This window comes from Vigna angularis, chromosome 3, assembly GCF_016808095.1.
Source record: "Vigna angularis cultivar LongXiaoDou No.4 chromosome 3, ASM1680809v1, whole genome shotgun sequence".
Lineage (NCBI taxonomy): Eukaryota > Viridiplantae > Streptophyta > Magnoliopsida > Fabales > Fabaceae > Vigna > Vigna angularis.
This window is the reverse complement of record NC_068972.1, coordinates 5,703,479-5,720,747: the sequence shown is the minus strand read 5'-3', so window position 1 is coordinate 5,720,747 and position 17,269 is coordinate 5,703,479. Positions and strand designations below refer to the sequence as shown.

The 17,269-nt window shown below is 29.6% G+C and overlaps 1 protein-coding gene across 1 annotated transcript; it reads right to left on the bottom strand.

Annotated features, from left to right (window-relative positions):
* Positions 1-9,164: 9,164 nt before the first annotated feature.
* On the bottom strand, positions 9,165-12,043 carry LOC108326426 (subtilisin-like protease SBT1.3). The gene has a single exon (XM_017559930.2). It carries the CDS (start codon positions 11,607-11,609, stop codon positions 9,300-9,302), a length of 2,310 nt encoding a protein of 769 aa, XP_017415419.2. The 5' UTR covers positions 11,610-12,043; the 3' UTR covers positions 9,165-9,299.
* Positions 12,044-17,269: the final 5,226 nt, after the last annotated feature.

Below are 17,269 nucleotides of genomic sequence, written 5' to 3'. Positions count from 1 at the left end.
CAACCACAACACTATAAAAACTTTAGAATGCAGCTAAACATGACTACTGAATTATATTTTGCAAATCGGGTTATGTCATCACAGGGAAGTAGAGACAAAATAATCATTTTTTAATATATGGTAGAGTAACAAAAATCACACCATTCATCTGAAAAATTAAAGATCGCTGTTCCAAAATCAAGCAAAACGTGTGGATTAGGTTGAATTTCACTGCAAAAATGTGATATTGTTCAGAGCCTGTTTGCTGCAGACACTAAGAAACATCCACTTAATTTACAATTACGTTTAATCACAATTCAAATAAAAAAATACTGTGATTTTCCCTCAATTGAACTCTGCACTTTCTTCTTTTTCAATAGAAAAAAAAAATGGTTTTTTGAAGGTAAAAGTTGAAACCAGATCAGATGCAAATGTGGAAATGAAGAAGATTGAGGTTATCCTTTATGATATGTGTATGTTACCTGCACAATAACTGCTACCTATAAACGCAGTCCCTTTTTGAGTGTTTATGATTCATGATTACCTTATGAACATTATGAGGACTAAATGATTGCCTCTATTTCATAATACTTCTTCTCATTTTCATAAAGTTCCGTTCCCTCTTTTCTTTAGTTGCAAGGAAAAGCCAACCGGAAAAGACTAATTATTATAAATACTTTTTTATTTTTGTGACATACACACGTATAAATTTGAAGGTAAATTTGTCAATAGTAGCTTTGACCAGATGGATCCAACAACCCTTATAAACCTATCTTTATGTGACTTTTATTAAAATATTATACTTTACGATATCTTTTTGGCAAATTCTCTCTAAATATTTTCAATAAAAAATGTATCACAGTTGGCATGAAATTTTCAATAAATCATATGTAAAATAGAAAGAACGAGGTTATACTCTTCGGGTTTCAAACTTGAGACAGTTTCCCTGGTTTGGTGAAGGGGAAATTGTGTTCAACTCTTGATGAACACGAGATCGGTGGTTTTCTTTTGATTGATCCACTTTGTAGTTTTGTAATTGTAAATTTGTGGTACGAGACATTGACACGTTGCCTTTATTTTAGTTTTTAATTTTTCGGTCAGCTTAAGCTCCATAATAAAAATATAACTATAGCCTCCACATGTCGCATCGAAACCTTTGAGTTTGTCATGTTGGGAATGGATTGCAAAATAAAATGGAAAATAAGTTTGTCCTAATTTGTCTCTAACATTTTTTAAGAAATGGCTACGACAATTCTCCTGAATTGACCCTTCACTAGCTTGCTACCTAGTTGTATCTTAAAATCAATTGTTTTTGTAGGGTATGAGTTTCTCATGTAATTGTAAAGGTCATTTTGTTTGGTTCCATGTATGGGAGTTCTTTTTTGTATTCATTAATATATTTCTTGGTATACCCGTGCATGGCAGCTTTAGATTGCATAAGCATACACTAAAAATATATGTCAAACTTTCTAATTTAAAAAAAAAAAAACCTTTAGTCAACAAAACTCACAACTCTTGTTGTTTTAGTCAAACAAAAATCATTTGGAAAATTCTAATCTCAAAAGAATAATCCTTTTGCTCAGATTATAGCCATATAGCCACCACACGTGCACATTCTTAATAACCAAATATTTCCCACTTTTCGATTTTTTTTTAAATTAGTTCAATCTTTCGGCTATCATCTTACATTGGAAATTGTTTGTTTTTTTATACAAATATTTTTTAACATCATTTAAAAAAAATTATACACACGTTTTTATACCAAAATATCAAATTATTAATTCAAGTTTTATGTACTTAAAAGATTTGCAAGTAGATGACATTATTTCTTCTAAATAATATAAGGGTTGCATTTTATAAAATAAAGTACGTTAATAATTATTGAATAAAAATAGTCTTATCAAAGTTTAAACAACGTCACATTTTGTTATACATGCATGTATGTGTATTTTTTTTTCTCGCAGTTACATAAGTTATAAATCTCAAACTATATTATCTATATTGTTTTGGTACATCCAATAAATTTAAATTATTTAAGAATAAAATTCAGAGATAAATAAAAACAAAATCGTAGTAACAATTTAAGATTTCTAAACAGATAATATTTTAGACCAAAAGTAATTTAATAAATTTGTAGTAATGTTTAGGAAAGTTAGTACCTTAGGCAAAAAATAATCATAGAAATTAGTGTCAAAAAAATTACTATTTATTAATTATAGTTTTGTTTTATCTAACTTTTTGAGCTATACAATAATTAAGAAATTTTATTTTAATTTAATTATTTTAACATTTCAGAGATAATATGAACATCTAGTTTAATTTACCATGCAACATAAATTATTTTATATCATTTTAATTTCGAAAAATCCATTTCAATAGTAATTATTTGCAACATTATATGTTAATTTTATACCCATTACATGTTTTTAAAAAAAAATTACGTAATTCAGCACTTAAATAAAACTTTAATATATATTGTATAGTATGATTAAAGATATTTATTGGATAAAATATCTGATTAAAGATATTTTAAGCGGTTAAGATATTTATGAGTAACTAACCAGATTTCCAGGTAAGGTGATTTTTAATTGACTTATGAAACACTTATAAATACAATGACAGAGTCAAAGGCAAGGTACATTCCACTTACGGATAATAAAATCATTTTCTTAAGAGTTGAGGCTCCATAACTACCGAAACAACAAAGATACATCAGCAAGGTACGTCTCTCGGTCCCACAAAATATCTACCGAAACATATATTAATGGAGATTAGGTTAGTCTGGCATAATATAATAGACTAAGATTCTATCATAATGTTCAATCATAATATAATGGACTAATATTGATAGCATAGTATGGTATCATGAAAGCATAGTGTCTTTTTTTTTTAAACAAATCGTAGCATAGCGTCTTTTGTTGATAATTTTATTAACTGTTTAACATCAAATTAATATTATCTTATTAATATTCAACAAATATACAAACAATAATAATGTCTTTGGACCAAGCTTTAGGGCAGGAATACCGTGGTCATTTGAAGCCTTTAGTTCATCATATCAAGATGAGATTGTTGCAAATTTTTTAGTACGACACTAAGCAGACCAAACTGTGAATAGTCTGCGTTGAGCGGTGGAAAGATATCGCTAAATAGCAATTACCACTATAGGTCTAGAACTTAATTTCATGTTAATTCGTTGAATGAGAAGTTTTTCACATTAAGCGAGAGAAATGCAAGAGCTCTGACGTTGAAAGCTGGACATGGTGTTAAGTGTTGCGAAGCCAGTGCATGTTTTATGTGTTTACTTATTCTTGTTTAGTTTAAAATGGTTTAAATGAATTAATACCTGCTTATTTGGAATTGTGGATGACTCATGGATTGTAAATATGGTTGTGAATATGTATGTCACGTGATGTGATAAGAATTTTAAGGAAAAGTTCTTATAATGGTTATATTCAATGTATGTATTGATGTAGGGATTCCGTATTGGGAGTTATCTTGACACTCTAATAATAATCAAATCTCAAGTGGAGAAGGGTGAAATATGTGGTGAGAGCACAAGAAAGTCTTAGTCAAGGAGCGTTACCTTAGTCTAAGATGGTTGATAAACTAACATTGTATGTGGTAGCTTAGGTGGACGAGTTATTCCACCATCACAAATGCTTAACTTGTCAGAGTTTGATATCAATACATGTAACTAGATGGTCAAGTTTATAATTTATTATTGTATGTCCTAGGATCTATGGATATATCTTCGTCTATGAATTAAAATTTGCATTTTGTGCTTGTAATGATAACTTAATTGGTGTGAACATATGAGAATCTCTATGTTGACCAGGTTCAGGATGATAATGGTGCTAAAACATATAATAGAATGTGATTGTTTTTATCAATTTTTTATATACTCTATTACAAGTTTTGCTTAAAGTGTAATTATTCTTAGTAGTTTAAGACTTAATATATATTTTGGTGTTATAGTTATGTTTGAACAACTCTAATAACAATTTACGTTTTCTTCGAATTAACTATTATCTTTATATTGAATTTGCAATAATTCTTATAGTAGTTCAACACTATTAAAATGAGATATTACTATTAATGGTTAAGTTATTTACTTTTTTTTCTTCTTCTAAGTTTATGTATGTTAATTTCAATTTTAAGAAATGTAATTTCTTTTCAATTATAAACTGGGTTAAAGTCCCGTTAAAATATAAATTAATAATAATAAAATAAACTATATAAGTTGTAGTAAATATTATTTTACTGTTTTTTATATCTCAGAAGCTAAACAAATGAAAAAAGAAATCCTCTTTGAAGTCGTACTTGACAAATAAACATGATTACTCATTACATACAATATACATAAACAAAAAATCTTCTAAAAATAACATTTTCCTTATTCTGAAGACTAAAAGGTTGAATAATTGTAGACCCACGTGTGCTTGCAGGAATGTGGCCCATGTATGTTTCACTTAACCTAAGATTTGGTTCATAAGTTAAAGCAAGTTAAAAAAATGTATATATACGTAATAACTCTTTCTGTGGGAAATAACGTGTTCCCTAAAAGAAAAAACGTGTTTCCTTTATTTTAATGCACATGGCATGTAAAACAACGTACAAGTTTCAATTATTCAAACTTGCAAGCAACCATTATTATCTATTAAATACCGACTTTGTACGTGATCAAATAAGTAAATATGTTTTATGGTCTTTCTACACTCACTCTTCTATTAATTTTATGTATTAGGTTGTTTTTTTTATCATATTTTCATCCATTTATATCCATATAAATTGACCACGATGTTATATATACAAAGTCATTAAATATAATTTGCTGCTTTGGACTGAAGCCAAACTTTAAAGTGATTCATCAGGCTTGTTCAATGTTTACATAAGTAGCATGCTGTTGAATATTCAGCTCGTGTTAAATAATAAAACATTTCAATTCATATCGATAATTATTCCTCTAAACAGTTTATAAACAATGGATGAAAATTGAATTATATTTGTTATCATAAGACTACAAATAACGTGCTTAGTCAAATTAACTTCTTTAAAATATGTTTTTCTATTACTAGCTATACTAATTTTTATTTATCGAAAGGTCCTTTTCTTAAATATTTATATAAGTTGTTAAAACCAGTATTAACAATGACAATGTACATACTGGTTTTTATTATTCGCTTTTTATTTCTTGATTTTCAATCTTAAAATACTTAAATTAAAAAAGAAATATCTTTATAATTTGTGTTTGTTTCTTATGGACATATGAATAACAACTGATCTTACTTATCGGAATACCTTTTGCCAATAAGACTTTCGGTATAGGGATCATTATATCTGTATACTCGTTTGAGCTGGTCATCTGATACCATTGTTGGGTCTATCGAATAAGAGGTTCACTAGGAAGACACAATACCAATGAGACATAAGTCCAACTACATAAGGGATTGATATGACTCTCTATTCAAAACCTTAAGACAATGGGTTAATGAGTCTTTCATCTTTATATAATGCTCTACTTTATCATTTTTATCCAATGTAAGACTTAGACTCACACTTGGATTCTCAGCATATACTTGGATCGTATTAAGTTAGTTCTTAAGTTTTTTTAATCTAATTTGGTTTGATTTGTTAAAAGTTTGATTCAATTGGATCATTTATGTTAATATGAAACAATGCAAGTGTTAATTTGTAATATATTTTTGATTTTTTTTTCTCATGTGTTGCATCAAAGTTTTGTCACGTAAACTAGTTGAGTACTTATAACAGTATTTCAATTTAATCTATATATTTATTTTTTATTTAATTTAATCTATATATTTATTCTTTTATTCAATTTAATCCAAATTTATATTAAAATAGAACAATATTTTCTATTCTAACAGAATTTCAATTTAATCTATATTTATTTTTTATTCATCTATATATTTATTTTTTATTCAATTTAATCTATATATTTATTCTTTTATTCAATTTAATCCAAATTTATATTAAAATAGAACAATATTTTCTATTCTAAATTTGAACAAAATTTATTTTTTATACATTTTATGCTGTTATTTCTATTAAATTTGACATTTTCATTAAATATTTTTAAACTAACCTTAGATATAACGGATTTCATTTAAATAAATTACTTTTAAACAAATTTTTATTAAGACTTAAGTACATAAAAATTGTTATATAATTTGTTTTGGTTAAAATAGTTGAAATATATAAAAACTATTAAATTTATTAATATAGATAAAAAATTTAGACATATAAATATTTATATATAGATAATTATTAATTAAACAAGTTTAGATAAATAAGAATTTTATTTTAATTAATTAAAATATTTTTAAAAATGTTAAATTTTTTTGAAATATAGTTCATAAATATTTAATAAAAATATCAGTAGTATAATATTTATGTAAAAATAAAAGTTTCTCAATTTGAAGATGTTTATTTTAAGAAAAAGTGTTATTAAATTGAATAAGAAAAAAGCATATATAAAAATAAATTAAGACTCTATCATAATGTTATGTGACAACTTTAATATGACAAATGAAAAAAAAATCAATAAAATAAAATAAGATAATTATAAATTGACGAGTGACATTGTTTTTAATACTATCTACAATACTAACCTAAATGATTTAATTACATACATTTTTAAAAAATTGGAACCAAATTAAAACTAAAAAATACTTGAAAGACCAATTTAACATTTTTTTTATCAAAACAGTAACCAAATGATTAATTAAAACTTAAAAAATATATTTTTATATAGTATGAATTATTGGGTAAAGTATATGATGTATTGCTTACCTTTTAGGCTTAAATTGAGTTCTCATTAAAAACATTTGTTCTACAAAATATTTATTATAAGTGAAGTGACCGACAAGTTCAAAAAATGAAGAAAAAAGAACGAAGTTAATCAACAAATTAAAGATAAGATGACAAAAATAATCTAATGACTAAAATGAAAAACGACATTATGTAGATAAAAATAAAGAAAATTTTTGAGTATTTAATAGCACAAAGTTTTTTTTAATAAAATATTTAATTAGAAATATTTATAAATCATTTTAAAATTAATTATTATTATTATCATTTCTAATTACAGGTAGTCTAGTTTAAGATAAGATACAGTGAACTTGATTTTTTCTTCTACACTTGTTGTACAACATTTTGGTCCTTCGGTTATAAAAAATAATTGACCTTCGATAGCGTAGCAGTTTTGATGGCAGTTTCTTCCTGCACTCCATAGTTTTTCTTTTCTTTTTTAACTTTTTTATTGTACAATTTAAAAGTTATTTATTGTTTTTAAGAAAATCTGAATTTCACAATTCAAAAGCCAAAAATAATTTTTGGATTACGAAATTTCAAAATTAATTTTGATTTCCAAATTACACAATCCATAAAATTTTCAGATTAAAATCCAAAAGTTAAAAAATATTTCTGAGCTGAATAATCCAAAAAGGGCAAAATGAGAAAAGTGAAATAGAAATACAGGAAAAAGGTTATAGAGGTGCAGGAAGAAGCTTCCAGGTGAAAATATAAGAGTAATCTCGCTTCAAAAAATAGGCCCATAAAAGATTGCCATAAATCATGCCCATGAAGCAAAGTTCCCAAGTCCATAAGAAAAAATAAATTTATACAATAAAAATCGCAAATTTGTTATTTATTATCTCACAACAATCAAGGGGGAGAATAAAATACATATTTCTTTATTTCCATTGCAGAGATAAACTTGCTTAAAGGGCAAGAAAGGATTCATATTGAAAAAAGAATATATAGAATAAAATATCTAATAAATAGAGGAAGAGACAAAATAGTGTCATAAAAAATAATATCAGATCTATCAAAAGAGGAGATTTATTGAGAAGACACAAATATCACTTAGAGCTGAGTTCAAGCATGAGATTGATATCACTCTCTGTTTAAAATCTTAAAACAATAAATTAATGAGTCTTTTATATATAGTACTCTATTTTTTCATTTCTATCCAATGTGATACTTAGACCCACACTTATATTCCTAACATATGTAATAAGTTACCTTTTTTAAAAAATTGTAAATAAATTAGTTTTAATTTTTTTTCATTTATAATATTTGTAGCCTAAAATATCTTTTACGAAGATGTGGGTTTAAACATGTCCTAAATCAATTACAAACTTTATTAAACCCATCTTCTGATAAGGCCTCCTACATGAGTTATGTTACCCCTTTCCCTTATCTTGTGATTCATCTGAAATAAAATTATTATAGCAATATTTTTTCCATCTCCTACTATAGTAGTTGAGAACTGAAAAAAAGTTAAATGCTTAAATTATTCTCATGACTGTCAAATACTATTCATCAACAGTTATACCACTTTCCTGAAAATTGTTTTGTGAGAGCATTGCATGCATATGAACTCTTTTTGAGTCACAATGCGTAATGTAAAACAAAAAAAAAATTACTGTAAACTCTTTGGACCACAAATTGTTGGCAGATGAAGCTACGCTGTTGATGCTCACATGCAAGGAGTACCAACTGTCATGCTCAAAATGAATGCAGCAGCATCCGATGTGAAAACAAATGTGAGAACACTGAAAATTAAATGGGCATGCAGCTCAAGGCCAATTAAATTCGTATCGTTCCTCTCTCTGTGATAAATTAAATACTGTTTGGTCAAACGGGAATATCAAGAGTCTTGTTTCAACTATCATAATACCGAGTAAATGAGATACAGTACAACAATTAATTGTTATAATTAATGAGTGTATGTGCTGATGAAACGGTAAGTCAAGTCATGGTGTCCAAGACACAATTCTATATAAAATGTATTACATGCATACGTTTGGTATGATGTTCCCATTCTTAAATTATTTCAGCAAAGGAGTGCTTCTGCTTTTAAGCTATTGCTATATATTAATAGCACCAGCTTCTCCTGTAACAGATTCTTCTAGTTATCTTTTATTGATAAAAGAAAAGGTATTACGTGAATGTTTGCGTGATTAATAGACGACATTGATGAAACAGAAGATCTCATGTGACTGCAACATTTAAGATAAAATCCATTTAGGTGGTTACTTTAATCAGTCTTCAATCAGCAGATGAATCATAAATGGGGCAAACTATGCTAGTTGAGGTCTAAGATGCAGTGAGAGGCACGCACCATCATTTTTCTTTTGGCAATTCAGCACGCAAGATCATTATTGAAAGCAGATAATATCCAGCATTTTCCTGTAATAAAAATGCATACACTTCGTAGTACAGAAAATTTTGCTTATTGCAAAAGAAAAAAACGAAGAAATACTGGTAAATTTAGAGATAATCCAAGGAAAGTTTCATATTGGTGACAAATATGTTATGACAATTGGACTTCTTACTTTGTGCACACCATCCTTCCATACCAGACCTCCAAATTCAGGTTCTGTTTGTCGAGATTGTGTTGTGAATGTAACTTTGTAAGATAGTTTCTGGTATTTTTTGGTAAAACTCAAGGTTTTTGGCTCAACTTTAACAGAAGCGCCTTTGAAATGTGAAACCACAACATGGTACTTGGAGACAGCAGGGCCAACATTGGTGGCAGTTCTGTGAACGGTCAAAACTGAAGAGGAATTAATCTGTGGAAAAACTACGGATATGGCTGGGTAGTTCAAGTCCCCAGGACTTGCAAGAGAGTGACTGCAAGTTCTGTTTGAATACTTGGCAAAAACTCCGAGTTCAGATGGAGTCAGTTTCTGGGTGCACAGGAATTCAAAGTAATCCTGTGGCTGAATATCATAAACCAAACCTGGGTCAAGAGCTCTTCCGGGGTTGATGTGTCCAGCACCATGATCATAAGGAGTTGACGCATCAGCACTCGAGGCATCCTTGAGAGGCTTGATGGTATTGTCATGGACATAAGCTGTGGTCATCAAAGCAGATTTTATAGCAGCAGGACTCCATTCTGGATGCCTAGCCTTGAGCAAAGCAGCAATGCCACTCACATGAGGGCATGACATTGAAGTTCCTGAGAGTATATTGAACTTCACCCTCCTGTGGTCTGTTGGCAAACTTGAAGGACCAATGGCTCCACTCCAAGCAGCAATAATGTTCACCCCTGGAGCCACCACATCAGGCTTCAAAATTTCAAGGGTAAGAAAATTGGGCCCTCTTGATGAAAATGCTGCCACTACAGGAGATGGTCTAACACCCAACCTTGTAGCCAGAAAAGCTAGAGTTGCAGTAGCTTTTTTACTTGTTAACACATAATGTTTGAGCTCCTTGCCTTCTTTCTCTCCAACTGCAACTGCTGGAAGGAGATGACAGTCTGCAACAAGCTCCTCTCCATTAGCTGCAGTGTTGGTGAGAATCATTCCCACCCCGCCTGCATTTTTCACCACTTGACCCTTCTGAACTCTTGGACTAATGCCTCTGTCACAGATAACAATCTTGCCTGAAACCATTCTACGATCCAAAGTACCTTCCAAGCACAAAGATCTTGGATCAGGTATGCTTGAGTTGATATTTCCCATGTATACTAAAGGGTATTGTTTCTTAACTGAGAGCACGCTTCTCCCTTTATAGAGCGAGGTTCCCGTTATCTTTCTTCCATTTCCAAGACTAACATCTGCTGGAAAATCTCTATCCATGGTGCTGGCTCCAACTGTGGTGATCCAAGGTGACACATTTGTGAGGCTAACAGGGTCAGGACCTGCATTTCCAGCAGAACACGATACCAAAACACCTTTCTCCATTGCTCCAAAAGCAGCTACAGATAAACTATCACGGTAGTAAGAGGAGACTCCACCACCCAAAGAGATAGATAGAACATCGACTCCATCAGCCACAGCTGTATCAACAGCTGAAAGAATATCTGAGCTGAAGCATCCACCAGTCCAGCATACTTTGTAAGCAGCAATTCTCGCTCTTGGTGCCATTCCTCTTGCTGTGCCATGAGCATAGCCTAGAAGATTAGCATCATGCACCAGGGAGCCAGCAACTGTAGCTGCAGTGTGAGTTCCGTGACCATCTTGATCTCTTGGCGATTTGTATTCTGTTTTCTCATCAATTTTACCTGTTGCCGCTTCATACCCATGGTAAAACATTCTTGCCCCCACGATCTTCTTGTTGCAGTGATATTTTTCGAAGCCTCTACCGGTCTCACAGGCACCTTTCCAGTGAGAAGGAACTGATCTCATGCCTGTGTCATTGAAGCTCTCACTCTCAGGCCAAATCCCAGTGTCGAGCACTCCCACTGTGACATCATGGTTGGCCAACTTTTCTGACCACACGTTAGTGCTTTGTGTTGGTTCAAGCCCAAGGAAAGTTGGACTTCTCGTGGTGTGAAGTTGATACTTAGTATCCGGGAACATGGCCACAACCCCTTCTTCTGCCTCTAGCTTCTCAGCTTCTTCTTGGCTCAACTTGGCAGCCAGTCCATGAAAAGCAGTTTGGTAGGTGTAAATGATTCTCTCCTCCTTGTCCATCTCAGCTTCTACCGAGTTGGACAGAATTGATTTCACTTTTGAGGTATACCATTCAAGGTGATTGGAGAAGGTCTCAGGCTTTGCTGACTTATCCATTTGAATGATGTACGTGTTCTTGGAAAATTCAGCATTTGCAGATGATAGTATACACAAGAGGAGATGGATTGTTAGAATGAGACCCATCTTTTCCGCTGGGGTGATTGGACGCGTGTAACGTGAAAAGAAGAAGGAAACTATGGGGTTTCAGGCATTGAGTTTGAAGGGAGAAAGACGGGTGAAGGGAAATTAATGAGTTTTCATGCTTTAATGTATAGTGGTGTGTGCTCTGGTGCCTCAGATATTTAAGAGAAGGGAGAAGAGTGTGATATTTACTCTGTCACCATTGCGCGGGTAATAAAAGAGCCTGGTTGTTTTGTGGATGCCAAGCAAGTTGAATGGAGAGTTATACTAGCTACTTGGTAGTTGGTGGTAGAAGTTAATGTAGCTATGGTCCTTTCACTCTAAAAAGCTCTATCATGGTCCTTGTGTTATTTCACAATTTTTACATCACACTTACCAACAAGTAGCATCATGTGACCTCGCTGTTTCCTTTATCTTCCAGACAACACTTTACAGTCCAACATAGAAATAAAAAAACAAAGTATGTTTCAGCATACATGCTCTTAAAATGATGTTGAGGACTTAACCTCTTCATAAAGTTTCTCAATCCACTTTTAGATATGTCTGACAAAGGTTTAAGCTGTTTCTCACAGAGTAAAGCAATGAGCACTAGCATCGAACGGTTAAAAAGTCACCTTGCCATGAAGGATCAATGGAGGATAATTTTTCCAATAGATTTACTCCTTCTTACACAAAAATCTAATGACGGGTCCCACTTTCACAGAATGCATGTAATATATCTGAGCACCGCTGAGTTCAGATTCCCTAGCTAAGTGGCCTATTATTCATCCACTTCTTCAATTATTTGTTCTGGAGTTGCAGAGTGCATAGACATCCATTTTCATGATGAATGGTGTAGTCTTCAATTGCCCTTTAGATGTTTTGACCAATTTCTCAATGTACATTTACTCTAACACTGATATCTGTGGGAGAGATGCGGCTGTTGAAAGAAAAAACAGGCAAATAAAATAACATCTTCCCTTTGGTAATTTGGTTTAATGTGAGTCTTTGGTAAGCCAGTCTGTCTCCATATATAACAAAAACGAAATAGTTGTTGTCAATACATCAGCATTAACTTTTAAATGATTACGAAAATCATCTTATTCCTGAAATCGAATATGCTTTAAGTTGTTTCAACGATAACATTCTTGTACACTAATTTCAGTCCTACCAAATTAGAAGAGTTATTCCGGAATAGTACCGGTCCCATATATTTTACAGAACATAAATGTTATCTTCAGTCTTCACTATCAAGTTAGTTACATACGAAGTAGTTGGCACACAATAAATTTGACAGAATGTAGTGAAAAAAATAGTCCAAAATTGTTTGAATCATCATTGTCTTTAAGCTCTTTCCATGAAAAGGAGGATTAGTGGTATAAAATAGATGAATTATGTGCTAAACTAGAATCCAATGGTATAACAAAAGCAGAAAGACAGTTCATCTTTATTGGTGACTTTGCAGAGTAATGGAAAGGACATCTCTTGTTGGACTTTAAAAGAAAACATATCCTATTATCCTCTGATCAATGCTTTATCATTTCTATTCTTAGCGATCAAATAAATGGCGATATTTGTTTCTTTCGTGGTAGAATGTTTGTTGACAGGGTTGTATTTCGACCCATGAAATTTTCACTTTTTTAGGTGTCATTTTGACGAGTTATAGCATAAGAAATGGAGATTGGTATGAATTTGTAAAGCAATAAAACTACGGCTGATCCATGATTTCTATTACATGCCAAGTTTTTTATTCTAATAATCTATAATTAAGCTTATTATATAAAAGTCCATGGTTTTGAATAAGGATACTAGGAAGATGACATACTTACACTCAATTTATATATATTTTTTAATAAAAAAGTAAAAAATAATGTATCAAATAACTGTAAAAATGTAAAAGTGTGTCGAATAATTTTTGTTTTTAATTCATTCCCAATTGGGCCTTTCATTGGCCTTTAGCACCTCTGATTATAATATCCCTATTCCGTGATTCCCGTCGAATAATTAGGGTAAAACACGTTGGTTGCAAATAATTTTGCACCAAAAGCTTTTTCGTGCAATACATTAAATTTGTAATTTTTTTACTTTAGATAGCTTGATGACACATTGAAAAATTTGTAGAACTATCCTAGCGAATATTAGTGTAGATTTTTTAATTATGCAAACAATATTCAATCATTTAATTGCAAGAGAAGATTTGATTAAAAATATAAATCTCATTTAAGTGCATTTCGAAAAAATCGATTTATGATTTCAGCATAATAAAGTCAAACTTACACACTGCTCTCACATTGTCATCCTTGTTAATACTAAAAAGAGATTAATAACTTGAAAATATTGAATGTAAGACACACAAAAATATTAATGAATGATGATTGATTAATTATTTATTTTCATTTAAAAGAAATTACATAAGCGTACTAAAATCAAGAAGTAAACTAAAATTTTATATTATTAAAATACGGGCCAAAATTATGAAAGATAAAAAATTTAAAATCAAAAGTCAGAAATTAAAAGAGAAACAAAATTGTAATTTATCTTCCTTCTTTAAAAAAATGCTTTAGAAGACGGAAATAAGCTTGTATAACATGCATGATTGTGTATTCTGTTAAGGATTTTTTTTTTTACATTTTATTTATTTATTAAAAGTGTATAATGGCAAATATTTATTTCGTACTTGGAAACAGTAACTTGAAGGGTCCCTACTCACTTTGAATGATAAAAAAAAATCACAGTTACTAAGGGTTTGTAAAATTATATAATTTTTTAATTATATAGAATATTACATCAGTATTTTTAATACATTATACTAATATTCCTAATTGTTCTTGTTTTAACATTTTTACAAAATATCAAAAAGATTAATATAAAATTTATGAATAAATACGATCTTATTTTTCAATTTCTTCTTTTTATGGTTATTTATAAACCAATGAATCATATATATTTATATTTTATTTTTCTTTCTCGAGTGAAACAAATATTATTAGGAAACAAGAGGTAGACAGAGGAACTAAAAGGCTTGCAAGGCCTTGCTGGAAGTCGTACAAATTAATATTAACAAAAATCACTTCAGAGGAAGACAGTACTGTAATGGCCCCTCTGCACTTAGTTAGGTCAATTTCTTTTTTTCCAATTGCAAAATCCTTTTTCATATAAAAAAAGAAAAATAACATTTAGCCTTTTACTTTATGAAATGATGCATATATAATACACTCATCAATTGGCTCGTAGGAGATTCTTCTCCCATCTCAACAAAATTATTGAATAAAGTAAAGTAAGAGTGCATTTTAAAAGTGTAGTAATTGGACGTACCCACATAAACACCATTAATGATGCATGAATTTACATAAATTTGGTATTGCAATTGTGACTCTGATGAAATTGTCATCATGCTGCCGAAAAAGGTTGCAGTGAAAAACTATTTGGCCAACCTGACCACATATACCAGTAATAAATATATGAAGGTAGGAAAAGGCTTGTGTAGTTTACTAATCCCATTAATATTTAAGGAATATATATAATATAAATTTAAAATATATAATAAAATTAATATTTTGAAAACATATTTTTATTTGTTCGTATTTTACATTTATATTTGTTAGATAGATTTTGACAGATTAATAATTTACCTCTAAATGTATGGGTTATAAGTTCAGACTTTTTTTTTATTGATATGTATCATTTCGCCTCACCTCGTTTTAAGCATGTTTAATGTGATTTTTCCACATTTTGTTTGTTATTGTCAAATGAAATGTGGGTTGGTGTCACTCATATCAACAACAATGCATGTGGAATAGGTTTAAGGTTTCACTTCTAAAATAGGTCTCTATATATAGAGAGAGGGAGAGAAACACCTTTTAAACATTTTAATGGTTTGAAAGCATTAACCAACTCATAAAAATAAATAAAAACATAAATAAAGTTTCTTATTTTACCATAAGAACTGGAATTAAATTTATTTAGACAACTAAAATATATTAATCATTCATCCTAATTTTTAATAAAAAATTTATTAAACAATAACAATATTATTATTATATGAATTGAATTTTAAGACTAACTCAACTCCACAAAATCGACTTGTATGTAAAGTTTGCATTCACTTATATACTATAAATTGGTTTTACTTTTAATCGATGTAAGACTTCCAACACAACTCCCTCGTGCCAAGGTATATATATTTCGAGCATGAGACTAAACATTAATGAATGATCCGATATTGACTTGATACTGATTAAAACAATATATTCATACAAATTTCGTTAGGATAGACTCTAACCTAGATACCATATTAAGAAGTGGATTTTAAACATAACTCAATCTCACAAAACCGACTTATAAAGTGAAATTTGCACTCATTTATATATTATAGTACAGAGTAAACTTAAAAAAATAACTGTATTGATTTGACACAACAAATTAGTTAAATTAATGTCATTTTATCAAAATTAAAATAATCATCAGCTTGATCAAAATATGTAATAGATTACTGGATGAACCAAATTGAGTCTCCTAAACTTATACTTATTAAATATTAAATTATATATATATATATATATATATATATATATATATATATATATATATATATATTAAACATTGACTTTGATTTAGTGATTTTCAAACTATCAAAATATATTTATTATTATTATTATTATTTAAGATCAAGATGAATACTCGCAATGAATCCTCTCTGAATTTAGGTATGACTCATACCGTATGAGTTTCTCTTCTCTTTCTCCTTTTCTTGTTTTCTCTCTTTTCCTCGATGTTTTCTCTTTTAAGCACGATACTTTTGTTATTTGAAAGATAACTTTACACTTTTTAAGTTTTTTCTTTTTTACTTTTGACTTTATATATCTTTTCTCCTTTTCATGAAATTATCCAATGTTTGTTCTTTTTACTTTTTTTTTAATTGGCTATATTAATTTATTGTGCTTTAAATTCATTATTCGGCTTCCCTATGGGTGGGTTGTCTATGAAGGACCAGCCTCAACTTTTGCACAATTTTAATGGGATTTTTTTAATGATACTTCAACTTCACATTCACATTCTTAACTATTTTTTTTCTTTTATTTTAACATATCAAAGAATTAAAAGTAAAAAAAAATCATAAAATAATTAAATACCTCTTCACATGTAATGTCGTGTTATACATGATCTAATTGTTTAAACCTTTTCCTTAAGATTTTTAACTCTTTTTTGTGTACTATTTAATTTTAATTTATAAGTAAAAGGTTATTTTATTTGATTTATTAATTTCTAAAGTATGTGTGGAACAGTTTCTTCAAATATAAAATATAGTCAACAGCTAGAATTCGTTAAGTGGATTTTTGTTATAAAATGGTAAATAAGTAGTAGTAGTTTTTACGACAGTGAGATGGAACTCTATTTGCCTAAAGGAGAAGGAACACAGTGCTTGAATAATATATTAAGATAATGAACAAAAAAATATTTTTACTCTCGTTTGAGATTATCCTTCACTTTATTTTATTTTTCTTGTATAAATACAAAAATTATTTCACATTTTACTTTTATAATAGGTTATCAAATTGATATCGTTGTTATTGGTGTGAAAGAAAATTTTCCAATATATTAATTAAGCAGTGTTTCAACAGTATTGTTGACTTTCCCTAGATTCCTTGCTTTGGTTCAAGTAAATTTCTTAGAATATATATTGT

What these genes read in the sequence shown, in the direction of transcription:
- LOC108326426 (XM_017559930.2), bottom strand. Translation starts at nt 11,609, where the DNA reads ATGGGTCTCATTCTAACAATCCATCTCCTCTTGTGTATACTATCATCT.